General features: G+C 34.8%; 3 protein-coding genes across 3 annotated transcripts; 2 read left to right on the top strand and 1 right to left on the bottom strand.

Annotated features, from left to right (window-relative positions):
- The first annotated feature begins 1,537 nt into the window (after nt 1-1,537).
- LOC123698575 (fructose-1,6-bisphosphatase 1) lies at nt 1,538-5,822 on the top strand. Its single transcript, XM_045645253.1, has 6 exons — nt 1,538-1,800; nt 2,816-2,960; nt 4,103-4,209; nt 4,479-4,705; nt 5,035-5,213; nt 5,621-5,822. The coding sequence occupies exons 1-6, from the start codon at nt 1,625-1,627 to the stop codon at nt 5,795-5,797; spliced, it is 1,011 nt and encodes a 336-aa protein (XP_045501209.1). The 5' UTR covers nt 1,538-1,624; the 3' UTR covers nt 5,798-5,822.
- A 590-nt stretch (nt 5,823-6,412) lies between these two features.
- LOC123698512 (nuclear cap-binding protein subunit 1) lies at nt 6,413-22,832 on the bottom strand. Its single transcript, XM_045645160.1, has 10 exons — nt 22,619-22,832; nt 21,761-22,542; nt 21,093-21,511; nt 20,316-20,453; nt 19,629-19,732; nt 9,564-9,814; nt 8,865-9,108; nt 8,414-8,529; nt 7,601-7,789; nt 6,413-6,733 (listed from the first exon to the last, which is right to left on the bottom strand). Exons 1-10 carry the CDS (start codon nt 22,656-22,658, stop codon nt 6,620-6,622), a joined length of 2,397 nt encoding a protein of 798 aa, XP_045501116.1. The 5' UTR covers nt 22,659-22,832; the 3' UTR covers nt 6,413-6,619.
- On the top strand, nt 13,254-19,566 carry LOC123698511 (flocculation protein FLO11-like). The gene is made up of 2 exons (XM_045645159.1): nt 13,254-13,426; nt 16,122-19,566. The coding sequence occupies exons 1-2, from the start codon at nt 13,388-13,390 to the stop codon at nt 19,386-19,388; spliced, it is 3,306 nt and encodes a 1,101-aa protein (XP_045501115.1). The 5' UTR covers nt 13,254-13,387; the 3' UTR covers nt 19,389-19,566.
- Nucleotides 22,833-23,175: the final 343 nt, after the last annotated feature.

The raw sequence follows: 23,175 nt of genomic DNA, 5'->3' as shown, positions 1-23,175 counted from the left end.
CATAGACAATGATAAACAACCTATAGACAACGAAGTCACAGATATATAAACATTTTAACAGGTAAATAATAATAAGACATAACGGTAAGCCGGTTTATTTTTTGATTGGAAATATTTAAGTTTTATAGATTCGGTTTGGAATGAATTTTTTATCGTACGTTTATTATTGTAGATTGAATTTTGAATATGCAACAGCTGTTTAAAGTAATACGTAATTGTAATAAAGAAAGTAGTCAATTAATGCAGAAACTTATTCAAAATTTATATGAATTATTTATATAATAACTGCGTTAAAAACAACCGACTTCAAACTTGCACTTGCAACATTTACAAATACAGACAAAAATGCCCATAAAATAAAAACTACTGGGCCTATCCGAATAAAATTTTTATGGGACCAATTCGACACCATCCCGCATCGAACAAAAAAAGAATCTCGTAAATCGGTTCAGAAACCTCGGAGTAATCGGTGTACATACATTAAAAAAACATACAGGCCGAATTGATAACCTCCTCCTTTTTTTTGAAGTCGATTAAAAAGTATAATATGTATATGTATTTAACAATTAATTATTATTTTTATTTTATGGAGTATGTAAAACTTTAAATATAATATGTATAATAAGTGGTTCCGTGTGCGGACACTTAGTTTCGGGAATAAGTACGATGTCCTTATTTTGGTGGCATTTCTATTTACGCATACCCGAATGATTTTGAGATTGAAGTCGAAGTTCTTAATCATTGCGGCCCTTCTAATATTGTCTTATATCCTAATAAATAAAAATACCAGCTAAAGAAATATCGTGCATTGGTTTTATCAGTTAACCGTGCACGTAATCAAAAGTGTTAAAACTTACTAGAGATCCGCTCAGAGTTCGCCCATGGTGTATATTTTACTCAAGACCTTCATCACTTAGCCCTTAGGGATCACACACCCACATATCCAACGGTGACAGAATTTTTGAGTTGTAGGAGCCTATACTCAGAAAATAAGTAAGGTCTGGCGGCCCTGGGATCTTGGACCACTAGGAACTCGCCAATGCACGTTCAACCAACAAACTCGTCAGGTTGATATTATAAATATTTTTAAGTAGGACATGTCATTAAACTCACAAAACATCTCAAAACAATCAATATACTTAATTTTTTTTTGGGTGTCCAATTAGGTGATTTCGAAAATGTTTAATACATAACTACCTATATAACATTTACAATGCAAGCGACGCGGACGCTGCGGGTCAGAACTAGTAACCATATAAATCTAAATAAAACTTAAAATCATCATTACTTGTGCATAGATACAGCCAAGACAGCGAATAAAAACAATTGCGTCATGAATAAATCAGACACACCCCCCTTTTCTTTTTGTTCAATAACGAACTTTATCGTCAACAAATAAAACATATATCTGCGTGAACAAATAAAAAAATCAGTTCGTAAACACGTTACATCACAATTGTATGATTAAAATATTCACAAAATAATATGATAACCGCGAACTCACGAAGCGAGTTTACGGTCTACTTTTTATGGCTAAGCGTGCCTCCACAAGACAGTTGAGCGGTATCGGCTTGTCGCGGTTGCCGCCTTTTTTGTGTTTGAATTTTTTTTTATTTCCTTGAAAATGTCGCAGCAAGGTCCCGCATTCGATGTCAATGCTATGACTTTAACCCGCTGGGTTCTACAACAACAAAGAACAGCGCCAGGTGCCACAGGAGATTTAACACAACTTCTAAATTCTATACAAACAGCAGTCAAGGCTATACAATCAGCTGTGAGGAAGGCCGGCATCGCTAAACTGTAAGTATAATTTGAATAGTCATGAGTGTTATCTATCATTATTATTGTCTTTTAAATTGATATTGAAAACATTTTATGTGCGAAAATATCAAAATAATTTCATTTTCATTTTCTTTTAACTATGTGGGTACTTGCTACCTACTTTATAACAATTAACAATGTTTTGCATTCGTAAAATGTTGAATTGTTTCCTGCACTAAAATAAATTGTAACTAGAGTACTGGTCTGAATGTCGCTCTTTACCGCAATAGAAAGTTCTAACAGGAATTGGTACTAGGTATGCCTACAGCCTATGGCCTGTATTTGGAAATACTATCTCTCGCGTCGATATGTACCTCAAAATATATCTATGTACATACTCGTATTGTAGTAATTCTTTGATCTGTGTATTTCGTATTAAAGCAGTTAACTGCACAATATAATATAAAATCTATAGGTATGTTTCAATCCAATCTTTATTTCTCATTTCCTCCATCAGAGAATATTTTCCATTTATATTATAGTTTATTATGTGTATCACGGACGGTCTAGAGATATAGAGAGATACACCGTCATATTAAAATCCTAACTTTTTTAATTTAAGCAAAAAATAATCGCCCGCTTACAGTACCTACCTTAGTGCTATGTCTAATTAATTATAAATTAACGTTTACTTAAGATTAACTTCCATACTTAATATTATAAATGTGAAAGTAACTCTGTCTGTCTGTCTGTTACTTAATCACGCCTACTACTGAACCAATTTGCATGAAATTTGGTATAGAGATATTTTGATACCCGAGAAAGGACATAGGCTACTTTTTACCCCGGGAAATAGGACAGGTTTTATCACGGAAACCTTACACCACTCTACTAGTTAACATAAAATTAAAAAACATGGAGATTCAGTTGCACAGAATCATTGTTTTTGAGATTAACTCTTGATTAACTCGCACAACAATTACTTAAACAATTTTTTAATTTTTATTTATAAACATTTTCTCTATGGAACATGAAACCTTTTTTTTTATTTCAGCCATGGAATTTCCGGTGACACAAACGTGCAGGGCGAGGAAGTAAAGAAACTAGATGTCTTATCCAACGATCTTTTTATAAACATGTTAAAATCCTCCTACACGACCTGCCTCCTCGTATCGGAAGAAAATCAAACTGTTCTAGAAGTAATTTTTCATTATTCAAATATTAACTTTTAAAATCTAACGACGAAAATTCATTTCAAAATATGTAACTAAGTTCATAATAACGATTTTTTAATTTGCGTCCATATTTTTTAATTTATTATCATTTAGATTTTAGACTACGTAGCTAACGTCTGAAGTTCTGTAAATAATACTATGTGAACTAGAGTTTATTCAGCTAACAAAAAAATGTTATAAAAATCAGATTTCTATTTTTAGAACATTTTAGACTTGATTAATAAATTGTTCGCAAATGTAGCAAGAAATCAAATACCAAAACATGCTTATTATTATTATTTAGGTACCTATGTAAATGTCACTCTATTGACCCTGACATCCGGCTTAAAATTAAACGTTGCTTTGCTGGAGAAATTTGAACTCTACCATCACAATTATACTTTTATGTTATGATTAATTAAGTTTATCTTAAGTTCACAAAACACTGATTATAGGTGAATAAATGTTTGATAAGCACACGGTCCATAGGGCATTGCTATTGACAAACATATTTTGTTACATTGAAATATTGGTCGATTTGAGGGTCGATTAGTCATATTTCGGATTTATCATATATACAGGTGTTAATAGAAAATATATCAGTTTTCAAGATTTGACAGATTAAGATAAGATTATAAGATATAGGAAATACGAAATTGTTTGATTTTTGTTTGGTTATCTTTCTTTCAGGTCGCAACGGAGCAATGTTATGATTATTGATAGATAAATTTTTTTATTCCATAATCCACATCGCCCGCGTTTTAAAAAAAAAGACGTGTGGCACTCGGGCACTGCCGCGGTAAAGCTATTGCATGCTATGCCTTCAAGCCACACCTCCGTACCCGTCGGAGCGTGAGGTTTTTCGTTACGGAATTTCTGGATTCGGTCCCCGCGCTCAAGGCCCGCGACAGAAGCTATGCAATAGCTTAAAAAAAAAGACGTGTGGCACTCGGGGACTGCCGCGGTAAAGCTATTGCAGAAGCTATGCAATAGCTTAAAAGTTACTAAGCTCTCTAGACTATTAACGTTTAATAACTTAATTCTGAGTTATTAACTATCTCCTGACAAAGCAATGAAGTAGAACTCTGTAGAACAGAATTTAGTAATTTGTTTTAATTTAATTTCAGGTAGAAACTGAGAGACGCGGGAAATACGTAGTTTGTTTCGACCCCCTCGATGGTTCATCTAATATTGACTGCCTCGTCTCCGTCGGTTCAATCTTCGCCATTTACAAGTAAGACATGTCTCACATTTCTTAAAATACTTTTTCACTTGACCTTCATCTACCATATAGTTAGTTACAAGTAGGTATAATTCAAAATAAAATTTGGGAATAAACTATTTCAAAGATTGTTCATGAAATAAATCTTGGTCTTTTATAAACAGAACGATCTCATTCATAATTAGCACATCAATAAAATATAAAAATTATTGCAAAAAATACAGAAAAAAAAAAATCATGCTCTATAGTCTATAGTCGCTAACTATTCGAGAACATTCTAGAAAGTCTTCCCCCGGGGAGCCCTGCGAAGCGGACGCATTACGTCCCGGGAGGGATCTAGTCGCTGCTGGTTACGCACTTTATGGCTCAGCAACCATGATGGTGCTGGCTTTGGGCAAAGGGAAGGGGGTCAATGGGTTCATGTATGACCCCTCCATCGGAGAGTTTATCCTCACAGACCCGAATATGAGGATACCGGAGAAAGGGAAGATTTATTCTATTAATGAGGGTAAGTTTTGTTGATTTTAAATTACTCGAAAGTTAAGAAAGTTTCTATTGAATTATTTAGTTGAGTTTGGTCTCTTCCTATTATGAGATACGCCTAATTTTATTGTATTGTTAATCTTTTGACATTATTAATAGGTACCAACTTGTAAATTTATTTTTTGAAACGAACACAAAATATATAAAAAAAAAATTCTCAAAAATTATTTCATCTCCCTTTTCGATAATGTAATGTAAATTAAGGAGTATCCATATAAATTTGCATTGTACATTTCTTAAATGTATCTACTTATTCTTAGAGCCTAATAAATAACGATAATATATTTTAACCAGGCTACGCGGCAGAATGGTCTGACGGTCTCAAGAAATACATAGAAGAGAAGAAATGTCCATCCAAAGGCAAAGCATATGGCGCCAGATACGTCGGCTCTATGGTCGCTGATGTTCATAGAACTATTAAATATGGCGGCGTGTTCATGTACCCGGCTACTAAATCTGCGCCGAATGGAAAGGTAATATAGTCTTGATAGTATTAACAGATGAAATATTGACTTTCTTTATAACCATGCTATCTAGTTAATTTACACAATCTTATAACAAGAAATATGTACCTCTTTCACATGGCAATAAAAACTAAATGATGAAAAATCCATCATTTTTACAACCATCGCTGAAGGATTTGATAAAAATATTTTTATATCTATAAAAATAGTTCAACATCAATCTAGACAACCTAATGATATCAACTTTCCAAACTTTTTATGAACTAATTTTTACTAAGTTTAAACACTGCCCATTGGTTGATTACTGTGGTTGATAATATTATAAATGTAACAATAATACCTCTAAAATTCTATACTGCTATTTTTGTGTTATCAGTAAATTTAACCAAAAAATAACGAAACAATATTTATTCTAGCTCCGCCTTCTCTACGAGTGCAACCCGATGTCTTACATAGTAACAGAAGCAGGTGGTCTAGCAACCAACGGCTCTATCCCAATACTAGATGTTCAACCAACCTCCATACACCAGAGGGCGCCTTGCTATCTCGGCTCGAAACAGGATGTCGAAGAATTGATGTCTTTTTTGAAATAATTTTAATAAATTTTTGTTAATGTTGTTGGTGTCTTTTATTTTTTGACTTACTTAACCTATGTAATATAATAAAACCAATAACTACTATTTCGAAACATTATAGGCTACATAGTTACATACAATAGGATATTTGAAAAGTTTTAGGGGTGGACAGTACACATGCATAGATAGGACACATGTAACCAGAATAAAAATATGATACACGAATATGTAATTAAACTAGATGTCTTTGTTTTTTGCTAAAATAAATATTTGACGATGTGTAGTGTAGTAGTAGTTTTTACGCAATCGTAAAAAATGTAATACTGATTCATCTTCGGAAATCCATGAAGTAAAAAAACTATGTAATCTATAGTACGAATCCTGTAGAAATGTCTAAGCGAAAAGCTAGGAATTATAATCGCGGAAGTTTGTAAAAAAAAAATTTGTTTTTTGCTCTTGATAATACTAGATTACTTAATTTTTTATTTAATTGGTCTAATTAATTGTTCCAAATCATAAATCAATTATCAGAGATCCTAATTTTCTTTCTCACAATTGACAACAATAAAAACTTAATAATATGTGTGTTATAGTCTAGTTTTAGTAGTAAAGAGGCGAAATGAAACACAAAGAGGCTTTATAAAAAATATATTCATAACATAAATTATGGTTCACGTTATCGTCAAAGGTATATTTTCTATTACCCATTTTAACTCCACTTTACACTCCCGCCCTTCTATCCCAGTCTTGAATCTATGGTTTACGAACCAAGCTTTTTCTCTATGGTTCATAAACAAAGCTTCTTGTCTATGGTTATATGAACTGCTGCTTCGCGATATTTCACGCAGTTAGCGCCAGGAACTGGTGGAATACGTCCAGAATATGCGGATCGAGATCTTGTGTGAACAGGAGAGTTTCTAGCGTACTGCTGTACTTCTGCACTTGCTCGTGATGCTGCAATAGAGAAGCATAAATTAGATAGAATATATCTGTTACGGGCAAAACTCATTGCCGATCAAAACCACTTTTGTCTTTACATGCAAGCAGTTTGTGGTATACCAACAAAGTTCTTTTTTAAATACATGATAGGCAGGCGTTTGACCACTATCCCGCCTGATGTAAAGCGGTGATGTGATCTATAAAGGAGCACGTCTGCCTAGAATAAAGTTTATTTGTTTGAGTGCAAAACGCTCTACAGTCGCTTCTGGTACTTGCTGGTCGCTGTCATGGCACGCTTGCTTCGCTCGCTCGACTCATGCGGCGATTCATGAACAAACTTGACACGTTTTTGGCTGATTTTTATAGTCAAAAGTGGTTTTGAGTGGGTAATAATTTGAATGTAACATATTTAGTACAAAATATAAAATATAAAAATGAACCGAATGCGAACTAAGTATTGCATAGTTCGTTAAAAGTGAAGTGCTTTGTTGTTGATGTTGTTTTATTCTAGATAGGAAAGGGCTTGACCACAATCTCGCCTGATGGAAAGCTAAGATGTGGTCTAAGATGGTACGCGCTTCCCTAGTAGGTTGAAAAACTTTATTTTTACTACTTTATTTTTTCCAATGAAAATAATATGTAGCTTTTTTTAATTTTACGTAAGCTTAGCAATGTGACGAGTCGGCTCGACTGCTGGTATGTAAACCACTGCTGCAAACTGTCTGCTTCTTTGATAGCTTTGTAGCGGTGGAGTGCATTTCTAGTAGCTATAATAAATTGTATTATTTTTACTAATATAATTTTTAAGTGATGAATTTTTATTAACATAATGAGTCCTGGTTACTTGAATAAATGAATCAATTATTATTAGTAGTGACTCACCAGCAGGAAGACCTGCGTGAGCCTGCCAACAGTGGTGGTGTACCAGGCGGTGAGCGGGTCCCGTGCATCTGTATCAGCTCGCACGAGGTGCTCCGACAGGATCATGATGAAGCGCTGGAACACGATGAGGAACAGGCGCTTCTGGTCCGTGTGCCCCATCTCCAGACGCTCCTCCATGCGCTCCACGGCCTAAACAACGAGCGATTAACACTGTATAATATCTTCTCACCGAGATATTTTAGTAATACATATTTCCCTGGTAAAATCTATAATATAAAAATGAATCCCAAAATGTGTTGGTAAGCGCATAACTCGAGAACGGCTGGACCGATTTCGATAATTCTTTTTTTATTATATTCCTTGAAGTACGAGGATGGTTCTTATGTAAAGAAAACGTGAATATGTACCACGGGCGAAGCCGGGGCGGACAGCTAGTAGCGTAATAATAATCTAGGAAATTTTCTCTAAAGAATAGTAATGTTTACTTGATAAAGAAGCATCTCTGAATCCTATAAATGTAAAACAAATTCACAAAAAAAATGTTACAGTTTAGAGTTTAGACTATGATGCTTACATTTCAGAAAAAAAAGACGGGTTACACTCCGGGACTGCCGGCAGAAGTGAAAACTTGATTATTAACGCTGAGTTCTCTCCATCCGTCTTACGCTTTTTCGATCAGGTCACGTGTCCTGACGCGAGTTTAAGATTTTATACCCATTACAGAAAAAGTGCTCAACGCCGCTAAAAAAGTTTTCACTTCAATAAATCTTTCAAGTATCTTATATAACATCTTGTTATAAGCAAAACACTCACCTCTTCCGTGGGTTTGTCTTGATCTTTCTTTTTCTTGCTCCCACTTTCGTCTTCAGAATCGGAACTACTAGAGTCAGCTCTGGCGAGAGCCTCTCTAGCTTCTTGTAATTCCTTACCTGAAATTAGCAAATACATTTATTACATCACATGTGGGATTAAAATTGACTGATCCATTCAATTTAATATCGATTCAGAATTAAGTTCTAATAATGAAAAAATTATAATAAACTGACAAAAAAACGAATATCTGTGTTAGAAAACATAGAAAGATTGGAACAATAAAATTACTCATTTAATTTGGACAAAATTGAATCAAATTAATAATCAGATGAATATTAATTAACAAACGAATAGGCTTACTCAATTTCATTGATATTTACATTTACAAGACATGTAGTTGCAACATTATCTCCAATTCAATTTTCTTACTACCAAAACGATTCCAACTCACTCAATTTAGACACGTGCTTGTTCATCTTATCGATCGTCAAGTGCAGTATCTCCCACAGGGGCGCGTTCACAAAGTGCGAGGCCATCTCCTTGGAGAACAGCCACGTGGCCACCGCACTGCACTCCACTATCTGTGTCTTCAGCATCTTGTCCACTAACACGCACACCATTTGCGGGTGTCTTTGCCAAAGTTCCCAAACGTTACGGAGCACGCAGATCTGCGCTTCTTCAGATTCTGCCAGGATCTGTGGCAATGGTATGTTTGACATTTACTTTCGAAATGGTTGAGGAGACGATAGGATATCTTTATCACCACTTTCGCCACCAGAATATAATAATAATATAAAATTATTCATAATTCATATTCACATTGTTTAAGGATCTAAGTAAAAAGAGAGACCTTAATACCTGTAATAACATTCGTTATTCACTACGTTATTTTTCATACACGGTCAAGAAACTTGTCAGGTTTTCCGGGACAGCTAGTACGCAGACGTTCTTCTGCCTTACTCTAATCACTTAGGGGTATGAATTAAAATAGATGTTGGCCGATTCTCAGACTTACCCGATATGCACAGATAATTTCATGAGAATCGGTTCAGCCGTTTTGGAGGAGTATGGTAACTAACATGGTGACACGGAAATTTTATATATAAGATTATTGTAAATACAGACCTAAAAAACAGAACACATGCCTTACCTTAAAAACATAATGGAATTTGGATATAGCCGCAAAGCTGTGCGATATGCTCTTGCTGCCAAGATTGAGCAATGTTTGCACAAATACATCGATCTTCAGCGGGTTGTACGACGCCGCGTGTGTCGACGCAGCCTCCCCTTCCCGGAGGGGATTGGGCAAGTCCCGGAGGACGTTTAATGCTTCTTCTGGAGTACATTTATTCCTCACGCATACAACTAGTTGATGGGCTGCTTCCGTGCCTGGGAGGGATGCTGTGGACGAATAATTGTTTATAATGTGTTAGACAAAACAAGTACTGTCTGCGCTACAACTTCATAACTCTATCTTAAAACAAAATAAAAATTAAGATGCATGAAGGTAGTAAGAATTCAGTAAATATGGTCTATATGTATATTTACTGAAACTGCGTTGAATCTCTCCATAAGAAAAAAAGAATATTCCTAAAAGCAACCTTATTAATTCAGAAATCGCTATATTCTGATTAGTGCAGAATTACCTTTAATGTAGACCTATTTTAAAAGATTTCATTATTCAACATTCAATCAAAAGGAACCAATCTAACATCTGGGAAAAAAAATTTACTCGAATTTTAACCACACTTCATACATAGAACTAGTAACAAATTCAGGAAAGAGACAAAATAAACAACAAAAGATGGATATACAGAACTGAATACAGATGACAAAATACCACTTCATGCAAACGGAAACACGCCAAGAGTCTTTTTATAACGTGTAAAAGCCCATGATCCAAATGTAACAGATCCCACTGATAAGCCACAACAATAGATGCTAGCAATTATAACATTGCTTCAGCGGCTTGAGAACCCAATCTATTTAATTGTAAAAATCACTCTGATCCTATCGTACGCTGCGGGAGTTTTTGCTTTTAGTTTGCACGTGCTCAAGTTAGATCGTTTAATCACAAAACGACGGGACACATGGGAACGAATAAGCTTGTATAGTGCATCATTATTTATTAACACAACTTAAATTGTGATGTCTACACGTCTACATAAGCAATGTCCAGCAAACTAACTTAATAAGAAAAATCTGAGTAATGTTCATTGTTCATTCAAATTTAAAATCAAACTCTTTCTCTGTTAATTATCACTATTTATTTTTTATTTAGACTTCTTCTTCATATTTTGACTGTCACGATTATAGTTTAACCATTTACCACCGACACTGAAATCATTATGAACTATTTCCTGAAGGCGGAACATAGCATATTTCAAAACATTTTTCCCAATGCCAAGACTATCCTTCACGTAGTAAAGAACCTATAAACGTGCAAAATGCGGAAAGCTTGCATCATAATCACTTTCTTGCGAAATGCATGCACGCTAATTAATTCGACTTTATTTTAATTTTTTCCATATTTAGTTCTTCAACTATCCGAGCTACTACTAAAGGTATAGGCAATAATATAATTAGAATTCAATGATAATCATTACTGAGATCTTGTCGCTATTGCAAAAGGGCCAATATTTTTGTACTTTCGTTTGAATTTAAAATAAGTTTAAAATATATTTGCATTGAATAAAACATACAACTCATATTTAGAATAAAAAAAAACCGAACAGGTGAACAAAACCAATTAATTTGTATAATAAATGCTGCATCATGAATGTTAGATATCGCATTTAAAATCAGTAATGCAATAATAATACGTTCTTACGTGTTCTCTACACGATTTATCTCTTGATTAGAAAAATAAACTTAGGTAAAATAACAGTTCATTTAAAGTTTGTAACCTAATGAAAATTTACGTTCAGTCCCTTGAAGTACCAGAAGGACGTTTCAATATTCAACTACATCAGAAGATGCTACGAAATTACTCCTTGTAGGCTTATGAAACTTTCAAACAAACAACTAAGAAACCCTCACACTAATAATTAAATCATCAGCTCTCCAACACGCATGGTCATTGTACTTAATGTCAAATAAACTTTAATATAGCGGGTTGAACGTTCGTTATGAACAGAAGATGTTACCGTTGCGCGTCGTACGCGCCCGTTCCGCGTTGCTCGCTCGTGGAAAAAACGGCGAAAAGCGCGCGAGATGGAAAGTGCGCACGCGACGGTTTTCACTCGACACTTGCTTGGAATTAATCGTTTTCAGCGGACCACTGTATTCTCGAGATGACTGTATGATGTTACGTTCTTGTAATAAGAATGTATATTATAAGTGTATGGAAGAAAGATTATGCCAAATTATTATTCGAATTTTTATATATTAAAACTCGTCGAAATTTAAAACTTAATAGGTATATAAAGATAATTACAGCGTAATAAATAAAAACAAAAATACTTTATTGTACAAACATATCACTGCTTTAATATTCGCCATTTCAATGAAAAAGAAAGCAATTCGTGTCCTTTTAAAGACAAAATCAAACTAATAACTCATATTATTGTCCACGAAACAAGTGTAATTACTAACATCCTCAACTTTCTACACATTACCCGACTCAGCATATAAAATCCAAAACAATAACAATATTAAGAGCATTATCACATTTCCTACACATGAGATAAAGATTTAAAAACGCATTAGGCATGTTGCACGGAAGTTTCGACATAGGCATTGTGGCCGGCACTTCGAGATGCAATCGAGGCGTAATAGACAAAGTGCTAATTACATGCTCGTCGGCGTCATAACATAATAAATGTAGGTACTATACTTGTACTACCTATCATGAACTATTAAGACAATGTTCCGAAAACGGTTAGATTATGTATAGGGTGGTTCATAGTCTTATCAAAAAGAAACTGAAAAAGAAACTAAAAAAGACATCCTGTATAAACTATATGCCCCGGAAATAAATCGACTTAACCTGTAACCCCGTTTTTAAATGCACCTCTTTAAACTTAGTGTTCATTTTACTTAAACTTCGCCTTCTTTTCCTTGCCTAATTTTAAATTAGTTCAGAATATTTTATTCAACACTAGAATAGGGGACTATAATGTGAACGTAAATGAATTGCACAAAACGACTAAATAAATCTAAAACGCATATTTATAGTTCAGTAAACAATTTATCGTAATGATTATTATTTCCCCGAGTTATTTATAGATGTATCAAGTTCTAAGTCATAAATTTATTTCTACTTCATACCTAATAATTATTATTAAACCGCATGCAGCATTCCACCCACAATTCCACCCCACCCGAATTCAGCTAGCGAACTGAATTCGGGTGGTTCACTTCTTCGATTTTTTATAGAAAGGCTAGACTAATGTCGCGATATTCCTATAGAGCTCGTAAGGGCCAAGGAGTATTATTGCAGGATTTAAATAGGTATTTTTATGCATCCATATGTAAATGTATTATATTTTTTATTATAAAAAAAAACATTTAAAACAAATAAATTTTTGTTTTAGGAAAAAACTAAATCAACCTTTAAATAAAAAAAAATTGTATATTTAAATCACCTTCTTAGAGGTTGAGTGATAACTGACAACCTAATGTTACAAACCCTAAACCCAAACCCTAAAGTTACAATATTTCTATGCTCTAACATCAAATTCATCATAGCACCCATCATAAAAATTCCAGATCAATGCAACGCTAAAATGACATTAGCCGCAAATAAAATCACAGATTATACACACGGATTCATTAATGTCAATTAGACACGCTCCCGTGTGCATGCAGCATGTCATAGAGGGGTTGATTCGTAGCTTTTCCCGCCAGTCCGCGCTGTTTGGTGCAAACGCGCCGCACGCGTACAGATAAAAAATAAAAAAAATAAACTAAAAATTAATATCGCCAAGTGGAAGCATACCGAAACCGATCGTGCAGTGAAACAAGTGAACAAAGATGCGGTCCGCGTTGCTTTGCGTTCTTTTTACGCTAATTGTGAGTATAATGAACTGTTTTCGCGCTTTCCACACATATTTGGCGGGAGATTAATTACATTTTGTCTGGTGAAAATTGTAGAATGTGTTTTATTTTGTCCGTATATATTTTATGTTACGTAAGTTTGTTTTGAATTTAATACGAATTAAACAATAGGTAAAAAGTTTGGAAAAGAAATTGATCTAGAAGTATGAAGGTAATTAAAATTACTAAAATTGTTTCACTATTATGTGATCATTAGAAATACAAAGATGATGAATATCTACTATAGCAATGTATTTAATTAGTTACATTTTTTCTGATAGTACTACAATATCAGTATTAAAATAATTATGTATAAGCGGTTACACGAGCAAAGACATTGATTTATTTAAAACAGACTTGTTCTATTTAATAAATGTAAACAGTAAAAAAATAACATAACTCCCATCGTCTCACATTGCATTAACTATATTTGAACGTGTCTTACAACCTTATATAAAACTAGTGGTCCGCCCCGGCTTCGCCCGTGGTACATATTTCGCAATAAAAGGTAACCTATGTCCTTTCTCGGGTATCAAAATATCTCCATATCAAATTTCATGAAAATTGGTTCATTAGTTTATGCGTGATTGAGTAACAGACAGACAGACAGAGTTACTTTCGCATTTATAATATTAGCACAGACTAATAATAATATACTACATATTAGTATGGATTTTAACAGCCACACATTACCACATATTAATTAATATAATATCATACACATAATGTCACAGATAATACAAATCACACGGCAATGTTCAATGGTGCATTTGCAAAAAGGCAAGGCAGCGACCTCCGCCATTATTATCATTCCCACGACAATGTGGAGCAATAGTGCTGCTCGTATCGTCTCTGAATCTCGTATTTTTTGAGAAAAAAAGATATAATGTCTTTACATATCAATGGGAGTAATATTGTGTTGTATGTGGAACATATTGTAATGAAAACATACAAAACTATTGAACAGATATTTTGAAGAGTCAATTGCATATTGTACCAGCTGCAGCTGTCAAAGAAATTTTTTTTTAGTATTTCGATTGGAAAACTCGCATCTCTTGTATAGTAAGATGATAAGCAGATAGATGAGCATTTAGAGTAAATTTGTATCGATGAGACTGACATATTTGTAGAATGAAATTGCTAAAATGAAAATTTGAACTTACATATTTTACCGTGAAAAAGTCCATTACATAAGTTATGAGTGTTGCCGATCATATAATATAGATCAGGAAAGGTATACCATAAATATAAGTTCGAATTCGACATTATATTCGACATCCAAAGAAACCTAGACATTGAACATACACAACATTTGAGAAATATTACATTTCACACAATGAAAAAGTCACAGGATTTCTCTGGTGGTTTCAACACAAACCACCAGAGAAAACCATTTCCACGAACTATCGGATACTAAAAATGTCTCCGTTTTTGTATCCTTCATTCCGCAAGTATATTGAAGTGTGAGGGAATCTCACATATTATTGTAATCTATGACCGGTGACCCCATACTAATATATTTTTTTTCCGGTTTATTTATTTAATAACTTTTTTTATGTCGATGAAGTTTTCTGTGAAAAATAACCTATTTCTTTATCATGGTTTCATCTGTCTGAACAATGTTCAGTGAAAATACATAAAAACGAGCCAAAACTAAACAGAAAGATAAAAATACATTTGATTTTTTCACCGAAACCATATTCAAACAATAAATAAATAATAAACCTTGAATAGAACTTAATCACAACATCTCCATTGAGTTATTACGATATAGCACGGTGCGTAGCCAAGTAGGCCGCGAATCAGATAATCATAACATATTGATCTGTTACTTGTTAGTAACTATATCTTATACTGACGATCGTTATGTACAAACTATGAACTACGACCCTTAGAAATGATACTAGATGCCATCTCTTTTGTAGATAATAAAAACAAGTCTCTGCATGGCAAAAAACTATAGATTATATCAACTTATCAAGAAATTAATCAACCAAACAGATTGATAGTGTATCCGCCGTTTATTTTTTATTTTTTTTTATTTGATTGTATGTCTATAGATGTACATACAAAACAAAATTAATACAGTTTTATCAATTGGTAGGAATTTTTGAAGGCTATGAATTTTAGAAAACAAGACAATTTTCGAACGTAAAACAAAACGACTTTGAATTTTAATTTTAAGTTTTATAGGTGATTGTTAAATTTATTTGTGACATACATATTATTGTAATCATATTGTTTACAAATATAAATAATGTAGACAAATTAGTCATTTTTTTGCGTATATTTGTATAAATGTATGTTTGATGTTGTAGCTAATTGCATTAATTTAATTTTATCCATACTAATTAATTATTTAAACACACGAAATTATTTGTATATCGTATTGCATTCCAACAATAAAATATCCTATTGGAAATACGAGAAAAATTCCAGAAAACAATAATTATATTTGAATTAGTGATTGGAAACTTCAAGCGATGCGAGGGTTGTAACCGAGCGCACGCAACCTGCAGCGCACGCCATCCACAGCGCACTTTCCCAACTATCAACATTTTACTTTCAAACGCATATATCCACGTTCTTTGCAAACGATCAAATACTATAAATCGCGACGATACTTCATGCGAAAACAATTTTAATTAATGATCATTTATTCGTATTACAGATACACAAAGGGAGCCGGGTTCGAGGTGACGACTTCAGGCCGACCCCGATACCCCTCGACGAATGGCACCCGACCAACCAGGACAACCAAGCGGGCACATTGCACGAAATTATCGGAACGGACTCACCGGTCTCCGTAGCCGCCGTTCCTGCTCACTACTGGGAAGATGCTTTGAGGCACAGCGTTTATCTTACCTTAGTGAGAGACAAGATTGATCAACTTATTGCAAAAGGTGACGTCATATCACCCAACAGCAAAATTAATCAACCAGTTTCGAAGGAAATCGATGACCACGACCTCTGGGAGAAAATTAAAAAAGCTCCGTTCGACCGCATACAATCTGAAGAACCCAATTCTTCGGGAGACGTCACTATTATGGCCAAAGGACGGCTATTAGAAAGTAAAGAGGGTTTCAGATTCACCGAAGACGATCGATCAGAAGAAAAATGTGGCAACGAAAAGTGCGCGGATGGTGTGAAAGCATTTTGGTCAGTGAAACGAGTGCGCCAAAGGGATCAAGAAATATCTCCAGGAAAATATCACTATGAATTGACTTTTTCAGTTATTTCTCAGATCCCAAAAAAGCAACGAAAGCCCTACGAAAATCCCATCCGAACATTTACCGTCCGCGAGACTACTCCTGACAGAATAACGGATTATCCGCAAGAATATAAAAGAACGGAACCCGTGCACTATACGACATCGAGACCTCAGAGGGCTATTTGGTTTCATAAAAATATAGTTCCAATTCCACCGCACACGAGACGACAGTATTCAAGCGGTTTGGATAGAATATTTTCTTCAATATTTTCCGATGACGATGCTTCATCATATGACCAACCACAACCGAAATATAGAAACAACCCAACGCCCCCGCAAATTTATCAATACTCAAAAATTGGACATGCAGGACCTGCAATAGACTATCATCAACAGCCGAGAGGAAATTCAAAACCCTATCCATATAGAAACCAGCCTTATAAATATGCACGCCCACCGCTTCAGGCTCCACCCGCAGGACCGCTCAATCATCATTACTTAGATTATGACTCAAGCCCTATTGTGAATGGCAGTCCATATCCATCTCAAGACACCAGAGTTTCACCGAGTCAACCCGTTAAATCAACGAGACCAGCAGTTTTACCCACGCCGGTCCCAATAGCTCCAGGTCCCAAAGACCAAACTTTTGACTTGGAAAGTCCTATGTATATAGACAGTTCAGATATTAAAGAGAATGTAACACGATATTCCGAAATGAATAATTCACACAGACCCATGTATAAGCCGAAGCCTACGCCTCCTAAAGTTAACTATTTTCCCGATCATATAAGACCACCAGTGTATAATGCGCCTCCTGGAGTATTTGTAACAATGGACAAAAAGCCTTTTAAGCCCATGCCGCCTTTGAAACATGTTTACAATTCTAAACCCCAAAAAACAATTAAACCGATCGATTTCAGACCAAGTCCGCAAGTTCACGACCCCCAGTCTCCAAATCCCGACCCATTATTTGACACTGCATTTAGACCAATAACCGTGAACTACGCTGACAGCAGCACGACTGAAAGAATAGAACACAATGTCAACGTGAAAAAGGGTCAAAATAAAAACCGAAAGAATAACGTGAACAGTAAAAAACCGAATAAGAAACATCAACACGAAAATATCAAGTCGCACAGGATAACCACTGCAACTCCTGATATAATAACAGCTCAAAACTTAGAAGAAGAAATAGATACGCTAGACTGGGCAAATGTTCTTGGTGCGTTCACTAAAACAACACCAATGGTTCTGCAAACAGAAAAATCAAACGATCAAGAAACCACAACCAGTTTCACAACAACTGGCAGCGCTGTCACATCACCAACGTCGAAAGGAACAACAACAACAACTATGGAAGCAACATCCAAATCGACTTCGACTACAACCATAACAACTCCAAAGCCCCCGAAACGCACTCGCCCACCACCGAAATTTACTAAACAGGACAAAATAAAGAAACACAAACGAATCATACCTACATCGTCAACTACTTTCGCACCAGAAAAATCAACGGTACGAAGATCGACAACGGAATCAACACCTGTGATTAGTTCAACAATAAAAAACATAAAAAAGGCGTTCTCGTGGGAAGTTAAGAATAAAACGCTCTCAACTTCAACCACAACCACAACGACGACTACAACAGCCCGACCTACAACAACAACAAAACCAGTTAGTACTACGGCGACCTCTACAACAACCACAACAACAACAAACGCTCCTAAAGAGCCATCGACCACCGGAAAACCAGAATTCGAGACAAGCTCTCCAAAAAGGAACCGTTTCAGACAATCTACTTTAATATATAAAGGAACTTCAGTCAAACATGACAGATGGGCGTTTAAAAATTATAGTACCAACACACAACAAGCACAAAACTTCAGAAGAACGTCCAACTTCCAAGGATACAGTCACTCCACGACACCAACAACCACACATAGAACAACAGAAATGACTAAAAGTAGCACTGTTAGTACCGACAGTCCTATCACAGAGAGTATCCTTCAGTCTCAGGTTGCCGATAGCTTAGAAAGTAACAGTGTATTGCCATTAGACAATGAAAATAACGAAAACAGCCAAGAAGAATCACGAGATCACTCCGAGTACATTTTTGAACACTCATCTGCAGCAAATTATAACAACAACGAAGTGATAGGTTTGGAATTAACAACTATTGATAGTGTTTCTCAACAAAATGAAATACCGAAAAATAAAACTAAGTGTCAAAAGAAAAAACAAAATATATCCACTACCGAAGTGCCCGCTGAGAATTTTAGTGAACAAATAACAACGCCTTTAACAGCGACAGAAGCATCGGCCACTGAAGACATATTTGAGCAGTTATTTGGCTTCAATTTTAACTCAGGCACAAGTTCAAAGGATAAAGAAATATTGGAAGGGCAAAGTTCAAATCATGCAAACTTTGTAAAACCGGTTGTTGACGATGATGATGACGATCTCACTGACTTTATGGACGAACTAAACAAAAAAGGCCAGCATTTAAATGATCACTCAAAAGACGATGAATACGAAGATGATGATGATGATGACGACGACGAGGACGATGATGATGACGATGACGATTCTAGTAATGAAGACGATGATGACAATGATGACTCAAAACCAAAAAAAGACCACAATTCCGAGTCAAGCAGGGATTCACGTTACGAAAGTTTCAATTTAGATCGTCCCTACAGTTTTCTAGAGTTAATGGCCATGGAGTAGACTGAAGTTGAGTGTACCGTAAGCTAAGTCAATATAAAACCACTAAATGCAGGAGGAGCCAAAACTTCAACATTACAAACAATTAAAAAGCATTTAAATACCATGTTTGTTAACATCACACTGAAAAATCTCTTTTATTTATTGTTAATTGTAAATATTTAATGCTGGTTAAGTGTAGAATAAGATAATAGCTATATTTTTTAAGAATAAATTATTTTTATTAAAACTCTTGTTTCTTACCTGCTCCCTCCATGGAATACTTGTAAATTGGTTCTGGTTTTAATGGTACAAAAGCAGCTAGGGTCTCAGGTACCATATCCTTTATTCTTTGGTGATATGACAATCTGTAAAGATAATTAAACTACTATTTAAAGGAAAACTTCATAAATCCTCCCATCGTCCTATCCTTCTTCTATGTTAATTAATAAGGCTGGTTGCAGAGCTTGACCGACCATCAGTGCGTACGTCGGTCGCGCTTGTCATATGTATGACTATGACACTAATGCGCATGACAATACGCGTGCGTATGGTCGGTCTAGCTATGAAAGGTTTTATGAATTTCCATACATATGACAAGCGCGACTAACGTACGCACTGACCGTCGGTCAAGCTCAGCAACCAGCCTAACAAGTAATTTCAATTTAATTTTCAAAACAGTTGTCTACCAAATTAAAATATTTTGTTATGTCTAGTTAACATAATAACTTTGCCTATTAACAAATAATTTAATTACCCATGTTAAGATAAAACAATTAAAATTTGAATGAATATACATAATCCCTAATTAAAATATATAACAACTATGCAAACATAAACAGTTAAACACATAAGAATACACCTACACACACAGAACATTTTCCTTATTAGAATAAACACACACTCACACATCCTTCCTTCCTTTATTAATTTTAATAAAAATTGACTCACCTTAAACATTTACTTAGAACTTCTCTAATAAACCTTGGTTTTGGATGATCAGGGTCAAGCTGAGCACACCCCTCCCAATCCTCCCATGACCATCTGTATTGGAAGTTACTCAAATGGTAGGAAAACCAATTCACTAATCTGAAAATTTTTGTAAAAATATTAAAACATGTGTATCAATAATAAATAAAGCTTACAAAAATAACAAAATATGCAATGTTGTTTTACAAAGTATGTATAATTGTAGATAGTAAAAAAATCACTAATTTATTTCAAAATATGATGATTAAAATAATAGAAGGACTACAAGCTGTAGATACAAATGTGTAGATTTCTATAATTTACTAGCTTTCCGCCCGCGGCTTCGCCCGCTTTGTGCTTTAAACTGTCCTATCTCTCAAGTTGGATCAAACTGCACATGGTGTGCGAATTTTATTATAATCGGTTAAGTGGTTTAGGAGTCCATTGAGGACAACATTGTGACACGAGATTTATATATATAATTTATAAACAACATTATATTCAATAAATACTCTGCATAATTATGTTTTAAATTAATGTTTATACTCGAGAATGTATCATTCTCCAGTTGCACAAAACAAAGGATGGTTAAGTAAACAACCTTAACAGACAATCATTACATAGCAAATGATTTTATTATTTTTATTCATGTATCAATAGTTATTATTAAATGAATATAACAATTATAACATTTATCTTTAAATTATATTTTTATAATACACTTTCAAATAATTTTATACTGAACATAAAATTACATACCTATCAAAGCAGGCGACATTCATAGTATCAATTCTCATAAACAATATCTCTGTTGCCTGAGCCAGTACTTGCGGCATTGTCGCTGGTTGGAGTTTACACAGCTCAATTAATATAGACCCGTAGCAAATTTCCAAATATCTCGGCCTCGGTAAGTTAAAAAGCTCTGCAAATATCACTTCAACAATACAATACTCCAGTGGTATTTTAGCTTTGTATGGAAAACAGAGTAATTGAGCAGCACACTCTTTCCTCTCGAGATGATAAGCCTCTATAATATTATGCAAATGTTCTTCAATGAGGAATCTCTCTATGGAATGTGCTCCGGGGAGAACTGGACCGTCAGGACAGTCGGTGTAGTCAAACATGCGGAATATAACTCGAGGCATGGGGTATGAGTCACCGTCATTGTGTGGTGGTGGCTGAAATGAGTAATTATACATGGAAGTTTACAATAATTTTTATATTTGTTTTTAATAAATAGTATAATTTTAATATTTTACTTCTCTACTTGACCATTAATTCATTTGTTTTAAATATAATATGAATAATTTTACATTTCACTATAAACTGTAAATTTATTAAAAGATTTCTATGACAAGCTGAATCTATACTTAAATGGTCATTCAATGAAATTATTCACTTTTTAAAAGTACCATTAATAAACTTACCTGAATTGTTGGTAGTGTGTGTTGCAGAGCCTCACAAAGAATTGAATCAAAAGCCAAATAGGGCCGAGGTATATGTTTTTCAGACCAATTATCTTGTCTAAGCTTCTTTATTTGAGCCCACAAGCAATCCAAATATTCTTCCTGTAAGTGAGGAGAGTCCGCTGACCAAACTTTCAACGCAGGCCAGTGCTTTTTACTGCGCTTGTTTAAAAACACTTCAATAGTAACTAGCAAGTGATCCAATTGGGATTCCTTTTTCTCATACAGCTCTCTACCCACCCAGGGCAGTGTAGACAAAACAGCAAAAACAAACCAATCTCTCCTCACTTGAGGTACACTATCCTCATTGGCACAATCAACTAATGTCTCCAATAAGGTCAGTAATGAAGACGCTGCTAACACATGGCAGTTCACCAAGTCTGATATAAATCTCAAGCAATATCTAGCCGCATTCCATTTTCCACATTTCAGATTTTCTTTGAATGTTTTTACTATGTAATCAACAAATTCTCCTCCAAAATTGTAGTTCTTTGCATTGAGGAGACCAACAAGAGTGGCATAGATAGTACATTTCTCTGGCATCCGTATCGCACATTCTGTCAATATACGTAAGATCTTTACGCGGAATGTACTCAAATCGGCTTCCAGTACACTTGCCAAACCTTCCAGATTACTTTCCAAGCTCGAACTACTCTTTTCACCAACGCGCAGTATTAGGGATTCTAATCTGTCTTCTATTTCTTGATTTTCAGATACACGGCGCCGTTTCCTGTGCAGACGTTCTAAAAGCAAATGAACAGAATTTAAATAAAAGTTTTTTTTAACCTTAATCTATTATTCTTTCGTGGCAAAGTTTACCGTATCCATCTTCTTCTTCATTGGCCCTTCGACGATTCATATTCAGCTTTAGATATTTTTAATACGCCAGTCTGTCAAATTTTTTTTTGTGAATAAACTGTATAGGACTATTTTAGACAATAAATGAAATTAAGCGATTATTAAGAGAACAACGCTGAAAAATGCTCAAAGAGTAAATTGTGGTAAATGCTCAATTCGAAACCGAAGCTACAGTCTAAAGTGACAGTTGACGTGCAGTTGACAATTGACTGCACAGACGCCACAGAGCAAGTAATGCACACAGAATATTTGTTTTTACTGTTCTGTGCACAACGAATCATGGCACGACCGCGACGCGCGTGGTGGGCACGACCCAAGCACTTCCCAAGCACGACCCCGTTTTTTCAAAAAAAAAATTCATTTTTCCAGTTTAAATAGTTCAACGAATTTATTTCTACCAAGAAGCATCACTATCACTATCATCACTATCACTATCACTACATAAAGTAGGTATTTAAAACAAAGTCGCTTTCTCTGTCCCTATGTCCCTTTGTATGCTTAAATCTTTAAAACTACGC

The sequence above is a fragment of the Colias croceus genome, chromosome 16, assembly GCF_905220415.1.
Source record: "Colias croceus chromosome 16, ilColCroc2.1".
NCBI lineage: Eukaryota > Metazoa > Arthropoda > Insecta > Lepidoptera > Pieridae > Colias > Colias croceus.
Note: the sequence above shows the minus strand (reverse complement) of the source record. Positions and strands in the feature narration are given on the sequence as shown.

What these genes read in the sequence shown, in the direction of transcription:
- LOC123698511 (XM_045645159.1), top strand. Translation starts at nt 13,388, where the DNA reads ATGCGGTCCGCGTTGCTTTGCGTTCTTTTTACGCTAATT. An exon ending in GCGTTCTTTTTACGCTAATT is followed by an intron (nt 13,427 to 16,121) that starts GTGAGTATAATG and finishes TTCGTATTACAG; the next exon opens with ATACACAAAGGGAGCCGGGT.
- LOC123698575 (XM_045645253.1), top strand. Translation starts at nt 1,625, where the DNA reads ATGTCGCAGCAAGGTCCCGCATTCGATGTCAATGCTATGACTTTAACC. An exon ending in TCAATCTTCGCCATTTACAA is followed by an intron (nt 4,210 to 4,478) that starts GTAAGACATGTC and finishes AGAACATTCTAG; the next exon opens with AAAGTCTTCCCCCGGGGAGC. An exon ending in AATCTGCGCCGAATGGAAAG is followed by an intron (nt 5,214 to 5,620) that starts GTAATATAGTCT and finishes TATTTATTCTAG; the next exon opens with CTCCGCCTTCTCTACGAGTG.
- LOC123698512 (XM_045645160.1), bottom strand. Translation starts at nt 22,658, where the DNA reads ATGAATCGTCGAAGGGCCAATGAAGAAGAAGATGGATACG. An exon ending in GTTCTAAGTAAATGTTTAAG is followed by an intron (nt 19,733 to 20,315) that starts GTGAGTCAATTT and finishes TTATCTTTACAG; the next exon opens with ATTGTCATATCACCAAAGAA. An exon ending in GTATTCCATGGAGGGAGCAG is followed by an intron (nt 9,815 to 19,628) that starts GTAAGAAACAAG and finishes ATTCGTCCACAG; the next exon opens with CATCCCTCCCAGGCACGGAA.